At 29.5% G+C, this 12,615-nt stretch overlaps 1 protein-coding gene across 1 annotated transcript in view; it reads right to left on the bottom strand.

Moving 5' to 3' along the window:
- LOC126740355 (uncharacterized) overlaps positions 1 to 4,185 on the bottom strand; it is a 35,488-nt gene extending 31,303 nt beyond the window's left edge. The window contains exons 1-2 of the mRNA XM_050446332.1: positions 3,985 to 4,185; positions 99 to 294 (exon numbers count right to left, since the gene is read on the bottom strand). Of these exons, the coding sequence (XP_050302289.1) occupies positions 99 to 294; positions 3,985 to 4,033 (245 nt within the window). The 5' untranslated portion in view covers positions 4,034 to 4,185. The remainder of the gene's footprint in view (positions 1 to 98; positions 295 to 3,984) is intronic.
- Between the last annotated feature and the right edge of the window lie 8,430 nt (positions 4,186 to 12,615).

Genomic DNA, 12,615 nt, shown 5'->3' with positions numbered 1-12,615 from the left:
TGTTTATCTAAAAGTACAAGTTTCGTTCACCAACCATTGAGTCATTTTGCTTCATCAAAAATAATTCAACTGCTCTCATATCAGCTAAATCAACTTACCTATTGTCTATTTTGGTATAATCAACAGGAAACTCGGTAATATACCAAGACCATACTGAGGTAGGGAATTCCAAAGTGGGTTCCAAATTAGTGTTGATCACCATTTCGTCACCAACGGTCGTGAACGTGACTGTTCCATGGAGTCCGTGCTCGGAGACGTAGCTTCTTAGGACCAGAGAGGTAGATGTTTGAATGCCTGTAAAATAAAGATACTTTTTAGAGAATCATCATTTTTGCTTTAATAACGTCGTTGTGTAAAGGGGCTCGTCAATTAAGGATATTGTTTGCAATCAAATGTTTGTGGAGCTGAATAATAAACACGATTAGAAATTCACATGACCTGAAATGACAATAGAAATGACTGAGACTTTTAGTTTGATTTGGTGCCCTAATATCCTTTTTAACTTTTTGTTTTCTCTCTTGTTGTTGTTCGTTCATTGTATATATATAGATATATATATCATTTTGTATCTTACTGAGCTTACTTTGAACTTACGTGAAATTCGATACTAAGGAAGAAATAATTTCCATCTACTTCACATATCATTAAAATTTAATCTAAAGGGAACTAAACAAAGTCTCGGTCTCAAAAGTATTTATTAATTCTAACACAAGGTTACATGTGTTTCCCTCATATTAAGAGTTCAGTTCATGTCATGAACTGAGAAAGAAATTAGTATTTGATCTACATCAAGGATTTTAAAAATTTTTGATTTAGAAATTTAGTATTCGTGACTTCATTAAGTCAAAATTGGGGAGTTCAAAATTTTCCGACAGTTATTTCAGTCACATTAACTGACCGGGAGCAATGAAAAATTCCTTTTATTACACTAAAAAATTAAAGTCATAAAATCGTAAAATTCAAAATGTGTAGTCTTATAAAAAAGTTAATATAAAAAATTGCAATATTGTAACATTCAAAAAACCTAAATTCCTCAAATTTTATAACCGTAAAAATTCAAGTTGTAAACTCATAAATACTGAAAATTTGTATGCTTAGAAATTTTAAAAAAAGGATCATAAAATTTTTAAGGGAATTATATAATTTATATTATAAAATATGATAATTTTGTATAAAATAGCTATGCCTCAAATTTAACCGACCTTTCAAATTTTCCTTCGAAAATTCAAAAATTAGAAACTCGTAACGCCATAAAATCGTAAAAATGTCAGAGATTCCACAATTATTCAAAATTTGAAGATTGTAATATCGTAAAATGTGAAAATGTGAAAATTCTGAGACTCTAAATTACTAACATTTAAAAGTCATATAAATTTAAAAATTCAAGTTTTAAACCCAGAAAAATTCAAGAATCGTAAAAATTTAATAAGTTAAAAATTCAAGTGGAAAAACCGAAAAAATTTAAAAATGTAATAATTTTAAAGTCGTAAAATCATAAAATTCAAAATTTGCAATCTTATAAAAATTTAAAATAAAAAATTGTAACATTGGAAAATTCAAAAATTTAAAATTTCCTAAATTCCTAAAATTTTATAATCGTAAAAATTCACGTTGTATAAAATTTCATAGGTATTAAAAATTTTTATGCTTAGAACAGATCACAAAATTTTGAAGGGCATTATATATTTTTTTTAACTTAATTTCTACCCTTGACTTGTTTCATGAAGTGTTGTTCACTGCTTCTTTTCTCGTTCTTTTGATTAATGACTATATAAGTGGATCTGATGATGCCTAGTGTGGGAGAAACACGTGTAATCCTCTCACTTTAACCTGTGACTTGTGAGTTGTTTATTTTATTACTATTTATTATACAATTTACCTAAATGATAAAATATGATAGTATTTTATCCAGAATACCTATACCAAACAGACCATCATTTACAACGTGTCCCAAATTTAACTGACCTTTCAAATTTTCCTTCGAAAATTCAATAATTAGAAACTAGTAACGCCACAAAATCGTAAAAATTTAGAGATTCAAAATCCTAAAATCGTAAGCTCATCAATTTCTAAATTCAACAATTGAAAAATCGTAACTTTGTAAAATGCAAAAATTCTGAAAGTTTAAAATATTAAAAGTTGGAAATTCTCCAAATCAAAAGTCATGCAAATTCAAAAACTCAAATTATAAAATCGTAAGAATCAAAATTATTCAAGTTGTAAAACCTGAGAAATTAAAAATTGTAAAAATTTTAAAAATCGGAATTTCGTAAAATAGTATTCATAAAAATGTCAGAAATTCCACAATTCAAAATTTCAATATTGTAACATCGTAAGATTCAAGTTGTAAAACCCAGGAAAATTCAAGAATCGTAAAAATTTAATAATTTAAAAATTCCAAGTGGAAAAATCGAAAAAAAATAAAAATTTAATAAGTCAAAAGTCGTAAAATCGTAAAATTAAAAATATTCTATAAAAATTTAAAAATTTGATAATTTAAAAATCGTAAAATTCAAAATTTGCAATCTTATAAAAATTTAAAATAAAAAATTCAAAAATCCTATATTTAAATAAAAGTCGTCCAAATTAAAAAATTTAAATTATAAAACCGTAAGAATCAAAAATATTCAAGTTGTTAAACTTGAAAACAAAAAAATCGTAAAAATTTTAAAAATCAATAATTGAAAAATTGGAATGTTGCAAATGTAAATACGATTCATAGAAATCAGAGATTTCACAATTCAAAATTTTAATATTGTAACATCGTAAGATGCAAAAATTCTGAGACTTTAAAATATTAAAATAAAAAATTCAAAAATTTAAAATTTTCTATAAATTCCTAAAATTTTATAATCGTAAAAATTCAAGTTGTATAAATATTGAACTATAAATATATGTATGTACAAATCATAAATATTGAAAATTTTTATGCTTAGAACAGATGAATTTTGAAGGGCATTATATAATTTCTTTTAACTTAATTTCTACCCTTGACTTGTATCATGTTCTCTGCTTCTTTTCTCGTTCTTTTGATTAGTGATTATATAAGTTGATCTGATGATGCCTAGTATGGGCGAAACACGTGTAATCCTCTGACTTTAATTTAATAAATTTGAGACCTGTGACTTGTAAGTTTATTTTATTACTATTTATTATATAATATACCTAAATGATAAAATATGATCGTTTTTATCCAGAATCTCTATACCAAACATACCATCATTTACAACATGTCTCAGACTTAACCAACCTTTTATCTTTTACAGTTTTGCAGACTCCAATGAGTCACCCTCGCATTTGAAACACTCTGTATATAGTATGTTTGTTATTTTTTGCATATTTGGACGTTCTACTGTCCTAAAAGTATATTTTATAAATAAATTAGTTAAAGATTAGGGTAATTGCAGCAGCAAAGAGTTTAGCAAAAAAAAGGGAATTTCTTACCCGATAATTTGAGATAACAACGTATCTTGTACATCAAAAACTCACCGAGTTAGAAGCGTTTTTGTCAAGCCACCAAATTGGAATATTTGATCTATAAAATTGTTACTGGTTTTAGCAAACCTAATTACACTTATCTTTACTTTATGTTTAATTTACACTAAAATAGTAGGCTTCCTGGAATGGCTTTAAGGGTTAAACATTTAATTACGGATTTACACTACTTAGAGCGATTTAGGTTTAAGTATAATATGGTCATTTTAAGAGAATTCATAGAGAAGCGTTTATAGAAATCAGATCTAAGAGGGATAAGGCAAAAGGTGATAATCAGTGAATGCTTCAGAAATGGTTCACCTAGATCACTCATGGACAGATGGTTCAGGTTACTCATCGTGTTACTAGATCACAATTTCGAACCTCCAGGTACGAAACCCTATTTATTTGTTCAATAAACCAAAATACTATTGACGATTAATATGAAACAACTTGCGACCTTGTCACCAAACAATACTACTATAAGGAAATCCCTCGATTGCGACTCACCTAAAACTACGATTGAGCAAAAGAGAAATATCACACAATCTTCCTTCATTGTCACGAATTTAAAAATTTTCACAATAATTATTAATAATCCATTAAATATCGATGTGGTTATCGTCCGTTCTTAAAATCACATCTCGCGAAAGTTGTTTTCTTCGACACGCACCGTTTTTACTTTCGTACTAGCGGACTAGACTAACGACGAATAACGAACGAAACCGTTTTGTCGGTGGTTCATTCTTCGGCCTACCGCTATCTCGGATTTCTTCAATGCCGTTGGCGAATTGAAAAGAAAACAGCGGGACCACCTTATTATTTAACACAGGTATAATTCGGACCCGGGTATACACGAGGTCTCTCTAAAAGATCAGAATTGAGATGCAGAGGCTCTTTAGAAAGTGAAACTAACTATATATTCTACTAGTTAAAGCTCAACAATAGATGGATTGGTAGAGGTGTGGTTCAGTCCTTTGGCCAGCAAGATCACCCGATTTGACGCCTCTAGACTTTTTTGTCAGCGGGGACTATTATAGAGTTGTGGTAGACGCGGAATTTCTGAAGAACCATCCGGGCGTTTTTGCTCTTGGGTCAACAGGTGCGGAGAATTGTTTATTTAAAGCAGCGCAGTCCGTTCCTCACTCACATAATTAATTCTTATGTAGAACGGAATTATTTTCCCAATCAGTGGAAATTTTCAAAGGTAAACGCTTGTATTTTGCCAGTTTTATCAAAGGTTTTTAAAAGCATATTGCAATGAATTTAGAAAAGACCTAAATACTGAAGTTGTTCTTCAGTATTTAGGTCTACGAGCACGGTCGACCTCCGGAATAGGAACAGTTACATTAGTACCTAGTAAACATAGCGAATATTTTGAATTGGCTGTGTTGAATTTTGAATTGTGTATTTCAATTTTCTAGTACATGGGGAATATTATTTAGGCTGTTTTCGTTATTTTCTGTTTCCTGTTTATCTACCTCATAGTCATAACTTTTTAAAAGAGCATCCAAATCCTCCTCAGTAACAACTTCTTAAATACTTTCCGCGGGTAGATTTACAACGTTGGATTTATTAATTTTGAAAGAATGTTATTGAAAATATTTCAAAATTTTCGAAATACTGTAGTATAATATAACTAAAAAAGATAATTCGAATAATCCTTTTAATACTTTCTTGTTTTTTAAAAATTGCTTAAAATACCACCCTGTCACGAGGTAAATTTGGCGCTAAAAAGACCCACATCATCGAAAGTTTCGTTGTCCGAGGGGCTTTTTAACATTCTTCCGAGCCCTTCCCATTATTCGTGTGTGCTTTGTGATTACCCACTTATACCGGGCGAAATTAGGTAAAAAGGAGCAAAATAAATGCCCCCCAAACCGAAATTATTACTATTATTGTGAGACCTTTTTTCAGATTTCAATACGTGTGGGAAAATTCCTTTTTATATAGTGGTGTACATTTATTTCATATATTATATGGGCCAGAATTGACCCCAAACATGGATAGCAGCGGAAAAGAAGACTAAAATAAATTAAAAATTTTTTTTAGGACAATATAGTGCAAATAGAGCGGGTTTATAAATAAGGAAATTTCTCCTCCCTCTACCCAAATCAAGAATATTATTAGAATATTGTGATGAGCTGTTATCCCTTTTCTCAAATCTTCTGAATCCAATACTGATATACAAAATGGCAGCACGGTATATGATTCAAAAAAGTAGTCAATTTTTCTCAAAGAGACCTCTTAATAATAAAAATTCAGAGATTGGAGGGATACAAAGTCAATGGTCTCAAATGCTTATTTAAAAACAAACATTAAAAATAAAAAATTATTATTTTTTATTTAGTTTTGAAACCGGATATAATGTGGACGTCAGCAATATTTTTTATATATTTATTTTAACTTAAATGTTTGTGGTGTTTTATTAAACATAATCTAAAACCATTGACTTTGTGTCCCTCCAATCTCTGAATTTATTTTTACGGTATATGATTATTATTTTCTTTGCATTCTTGGTCCATTTAACGGTTTTCTTGCCTGATGTTCAAACCTGTTATATTGATTTGGCCTTTTATACCTGAAAATGCGATTACAGTCCCGGACTTGTTAGAATTCTTTCAAAGCAACACATCATATATTATTATTGTTAAATATATACAGTGCTTTCATTTCAAAACGATCCACCCTTCATAAATTCCTTAAAAAAAAAAAAAACACTTATACATTTACCGATTTCATTTTTTTTGGTACCGTTGAATAGAGAATTTTACATTCCTTACTATGATGTATCACACGATGGGGGTTCCCATTTGACATATTAACATGAGGTTAGCTGGAGGTGAGGAGGTGATTGACAAAACTTCAGTAAATGCATAATTAAACGTCCCCCTATATATCTAATTTGACGTGTTTTTTTTTTCTTTTTTTAAGAAAGTTATTAAGGGTGGATCGTTTTGAAATGAAAGCACTGTATATTTATTCAACGATTTTTTAGTAAGTTTTTGGTTATGTTATATTTATCAACCATATATGTTTAAGGTATATTTACTAAACTGTAAAATATACGTATATTAAAATTTCTGCATTTAAAAAAATTGATACGGGACTTACATATCTAATTTTTAAACTCGATTACTACACCTCAAATATTTGATGAAATTTTTCTGAAAAATCACTGTTTTTCGTCCATATTATCCAAACTAATAACGCTGTTTTTATGTTAAATATTTATATATAAAATTATATCAAATTTAAATAAACAGTGTTATTTAATTAAATAGTGTATAAATATATTTTCTGCAAAAACATTATTTTTCACCAACACAACCCTTAACCCCCCACCCACCCCAAACATTGGCCTAGTAGTAATTTTTTTGAAAAATCACTGTTTTTTATTTATAATATCCAATCTAATAGCACTGTTTTTGTATTAAATATTTATTAATATACATGTAATTATAATAATTATATCAATAAACAAACTGTGTTATAAGATTGGATATTAATGACAAAACCAGCTATTTTTCATGGGTATTATTTTGAAAAACAATGATTTTTGAAAAATATTTTTTACTGGTAAGTTGTGTGGGGTGGGTGGCGGGTAAGGGTAAGGTTAATGAAAAACGGTTTTTTGGTAGAAAATCATTGCCTGAGACACAAATGCTTTTTAAGAAAATTATAGGTGATAAAAAAATCGATAGCTCTTGTATTATATACCAAATAAAGATTTGTTAGTAAACAAAAGCAAGCCATTAAAGGACTTATTGTTTTAATTATGTAGTTCTAAATTTGAATAAACCCAAGTTTCTAAAACTTGGGTTTACTATCTTAAGGTTCTTAAATGAAAGTAGGGTTCAAAGTTCCACACTAGAAAAGAATTTCTAAATATAAAGTGTTCCATTAATAATGTTAAACAATTTACCAGCTCTTGAAGAGATTTGAAGATTGAATTGAATTAGATTTGAAGCACCCTATATATGATAGAAACATGATCCATTGTACGTGGGTGCTACAGAGATAAATCTAGGGATTACCTGACTATTTCTTTTTCTCACGAATTATATTATATTTCACTTATTATGTTTTACACCGTAGTTTATCAACTAGTATTTTACGTATTAGCGTTGATTGAATATTTGGGCCAAATATTATATATATATTATACCCAAACCAATATTAATACCCAATACCAATATTATATATTATACCCAAATATTCAATCAACGGTATTATTTTTATACCATATTTTATCTTATAATATTTTAATGAATATGTTTTTTGTCGTATTTTATCTATTTTGATTTAGTATTTAAGACCCTAAAGTTAGATCTTAAGTAGTAGAAAGAGTTGATTGTTGCCAGCCCTAACTTTTTAATAAATTTTTAAAAAAGTTCTGTGAATTACTTTCACTTAACCTACTCAAGAAACTAGGTTGCTTCTAGGAACCAAAAGAGGCTGCTGGAAGCAATACGTATATTCGTGTACGAGTGCCTCCGACAGAGCACTGCCTCGGCCGGCCCGAGGACGGGATTAGTAAACATCTGACTTTCGTGGGAGTTGCGTCGTTTGGCGACAAAATGTCCCAAAATATTACGCGAAAATCCAGGCATTTTTAATATATTTATACTAATGCGGGTTTTACAGACATGACAATGTGTAAAACCTGCATAGAATTGTAATCTTAAAATGTTTAATATGCTGTGTTTTGCATAATGAAAATTAAAGCGTTATTCTAATAAAAAACTCCTCTAAATTTGTTGGCCTACTAAATTCATGCTTGTAAATGGCCTTCTTAAGGTAACCTTACAGATAAAAGTCATTTGGAGTTCTAGGGTACTGCAAACCATTTCTTCCCGCCGTTCTATATCCTAGACCACTTCAACAGGTGCTTGACGTTTTGTGTGGCATTTTTTACAATCTTGAAGACAAAAAGTGTAAAACATATTTGATTTTTATCATTTTTATTATATTATATATTTTTTTTTTATTTTTTATTTTAATATATGTATTCTCATTTAAAACAAAACTCTTTTAATGATCTATAATAATTCAATCTCAATTTAATTAATTCCATAATCAATTAATAACTTGATATATTTAAAATAACGTATATTGCTAAAGATCTCTAATATTCATTGAGTTAAGGGGACACCCAAAAATATTAATTGGGAGGCAGTCAGAAAGCAACGTTTGAGAGAAATGTGTGTAAGGTGGTGTGTTGGAAAAAGAGTTGTGTTTACTGGTTAAACCAGGCTGCTAAATTTAATAGTGGTGAATATGTGAGAAATAGTTGATCTTGAGTAGATATGTGACCATTATGAGAAGTTTGTACAGATCTGTTTGCGCATCTTGAAGATGCCCGCACAAGTAGGTGTGAAAGCCTCTGTTCAATTAGGAACAAATGCGCAATTCCTCGAGTGCTGTTTGGTAAGACTGGGGGCCTTACCTGGGGCTCGATTGACACGAATAAACAGAAGGATATAGTAGAAATATATCCTTTGTCTAATTCGTTGAGATGCTTACTGTTTAGCGGCAGTGGAGCGTCTGGGGAAGCCCTTACCGTTGATTGAATATTTGGGAAGATACGCAATCCTGTGTTAAAAAGTGTACCCGGTCGACTATCGGATTGCCGTTCAGTTTTGTGCACCGTGTGGTGCTGCCGCGAAGCTTCAAATCTAGGAACGATTTATTTTAGCTGCGTGGACATGGCTTTTGGCTTCTTTGAGTCAGGTTTTCAACGACGCTGGAATCTCCGGTTACGCGGCCGTGTTGGATATTTTTTTTAAGATATGGGATGATGCTGCCAACTATGTTTTTATTATTTTTTTTGAACATACAACACGTGTCGTTTATGGGGTGGTCAAGTGATAAGTGATATACTTAAGGGTGGAGGCATATTGAAATTTCTTAAAAGTTAAATTTTAAAAACAAATAATTACTTACCAAAATATGTTTTTGAGACAAAAATTAATACAAATATATATATATAAAAAGCTATTTTTACAAAATTACCAACAAAGTTTAATACAAGTTATAATTCCAACAAACATTATGTTTCCTCCATTTTGTGTTCAAGAGGGTCAAGTTTTTAAATAAAAAGCCCGTTGCACTTAATTAACTAAAAACTAATATACAAAAAATATATGGAACAAATTTTAAGATATAAGTAGGTTTCACGTAAATATTATAAAGAATAATTGAAATAACTCATAAGACTTAATACCGATGGTAATATAACTTCTTGATCAATATTTTTTTGTAAAAAGTAACCCATTTTATCATGTGATTCAATATCTGAAAAATTGTGCAGCGTAGTGAGATCTGTAAAGTAAGGGGTTGTGAGTGAGGATGTTAATAGAAATAGAAAATAGGCCACATTTTAAGTTTTAAGCGACACAGGAAAATTCTCAATTACCAGTTGTTACCAACTAACCACACTTGTACCAACTAACAACAATACTTGTTGTACCAACTAACAACAAATACAACTAACAACAATACTTAAAACTATAAGAAGATACCTAGTAACAAAAAAAAAAACATTTTTACAACTATGCTTAAAACTATAAAAAGATACCTAGTAACAAAAAAAAACATTTTGTTTAAAGACCCCGCATCACGGTTATAAATGACGTCAATAGAGGTGGTATAATTAGAGGAAAGTTGAGCGATATAGTGTCCTTTTATAATAAAATCTAAATACTTTGTAAAATCTAAATTTGGCAAAATCATTTTATTTTTTTTTCTGGCGTTATTTCAAAATATATGACAAAAGTATTTATTAAATGAATAAATTATTGTGACCACTTTTTCTCGCCTATACGATGACATCTTTAAATTTAAAATACGACGTTCTGTCGTATTTTAAATTTAACTAACTTTGTTTTTCTTTGTCGGCGTTATATTGACCATTTGCAGTTTAACGACGCGGGAATCTTTGGGCGCCCGGCCGTTTTGTTATTTTTTTAAGACAAGGGCGATGATGATAACAGCGCTTTTATTTATTTTGTTATTGCCGATATTTAAATGCGCTGTGATTTCGCATAAATAACTAGATAAATGTGGTGGTCAAGTAATGTATTGGAAAGTGCTATCTCTTACAACTTAAATTTTATTAACAAATAATAAATTACTTACCAAAATCCTTTTTTGAGGCAAAAATAAATAAATAAAAACAAAACAAAAATTCAATAAGCTTTTATTTATTAATTAGAAAATTAACAAAAATATTTAATAAAGGTGATGATATAGGTAGGTTTCACGTAAATATAAAGAGTAAATTAAATAATTAAAGATTTAATATCTATATACGGTACTATAGTTTTTTAGAGTCAATAATTTTTTGCAAAAAGTAGCCCGTAATGTGATTTTTGAAAATACGGGTTTGTGAAACCAGCCAATATCTCAAAAACTGTGTAGGGTACTGAGATCTGTGAAGTACACTTTTTTTGGACAAAAATATTGAAAAATAGATACCTTTAACTGAAATTAATATAAAAATAAAATCGCAAAATTTAAAAGGTTTTGAATAAGGGTGTAGCAACACTATAAAATATAGAAAATAGGCCATATTTTAATTTGCAATACAGGCAAACACTTAATTACTAATTCTTAAAACTAGAAAAAGTTAATAAGAAAAAAAAAACAAATATTTTGTTTAACAGTATGAAGGGTCTCATCGCGATTATACAGGAAGTCCAAAATAAGGATGAGCAGTAAATGGTTTAATTAGGCGAAAGTTGCGCAATATAAATGCAATTAAAAAATTGGAAAAATGCCAAATACTTCCTAATATTCAGGAAAAAGGTGAAATTTGGCAAAATGGTTTTTTATTTGTTTCTGGCGTTATTTGAAAACATAAAATAAAATCATTTATACATTGTTGTAAACACTTTCTTTCATTTACAAGTTAACATCTTTTCCTTTCGTATTTCGAAAACATCGTCGAGCCAGTTTTTGCCTCCTGACATATCTCCATAAAACTTAGGTTTATGATCGATAACAATTCCAAGAAATCTGTTAAAATTATTCACTTCCAATTCTTTGTTGTGAATCATGAACTGCTCTGAATATAAAAACTTAACAATTTAGTCCTATCTATGTTTAAAGACAACAAATTAGCATCAGACCACTGTTTAATCATTAATAAATCTTTAGAAATTGTTCTTGATAATGTGCTTTTATTATTGTCTGTCCATAAAATAGTGGTGTCATCTGCAAAAATAGTGAAGAATCCTCTTATCTGGAGAGACGCCAGGTCATTTATATACAATAGAAATAAAATAGGACCGAGAAACGAACCCTGCTTACTACACAAAGTTCAGACAAACTGCCATTTGGCCAAACAAACTTTTTTCTGTCTAACAAAACAAAATTTTAACCATTCTAGAGTAACTCCCCTAAACTCTAAAAATATTTGTATTTACATTTCTTTTTCTTTTTAAACGGATATGTTGCATTCTTTTAGCCCCAATTTGGTTTTTTAAAACATCTATTTAAAAATGTACAGCACCCAACTGTTTTTTTGTATCGGATTTTGTGGATGAGGGACTTGACATTTGACATAGTTCATTTGCCTGTCGTTCTGGGCTTATTATTTTACATGATTCTTTTTTTTCAGTTACAGGGTTTTCGGGGGTGGTACATAAACGCTTAACACTATAAATAAATAAATTTATATCTGCCTCATCATTTTCATCGTCAACTGCTGGATTTCTCTTTCTGGAATAAGTTTTGATGGTGTCCGCTAAAACAAAAACATTACAAGGATAGAGTATTGCAAATAGCTTATATTTATTTGTGTACAATTGCTGTATTGTTTCCCTGTAACGTTACATTTCTGTAATTTGCTTTTTAAAACATTTACTCTAATATCTAAAATCTTTAAAAAAGTTTCAAACCAAAAAATAATTAGCGGACCCTATAAATAAAAAGTAATATCCTATAAAAAGCATCTTTATCCCGCCCAAAAATGTTTGTGATACGTCTTTAACATCTTCTAGTTAGCAAATTAAGTGGCCTGTTAAATTTAAAATATTTGTTTGCTGTAGAACTTTTTTATGAAAAGCGAAGCTTTCTTAAAATAAATAGGCATTTCCAAATTTTGCTAAAAAACAAACAAACTTTTTATCCTAAAAT

The sequence above is a fragment of the Anthonomus grandis genome, chromosome 9 (assembly GCF_022605725.1).
Source record: "Anthonomus grandis grandis chromosome 9, icAntGran1.3, whole genome shotgun sequence".
In the NCBI taxonomy this organism is placed as follows: domain Eukaryota; kingdom Metazoa; phylum Arthropoda; class Insecta; order Coleoptera; family Curculionidae; genus Anthonomus; species Anthonomus grandis.
Note: the sequence above shows the minus strand (reverse complement) of the source record. Positions and strands in the feature narration are given on the sequence as shown.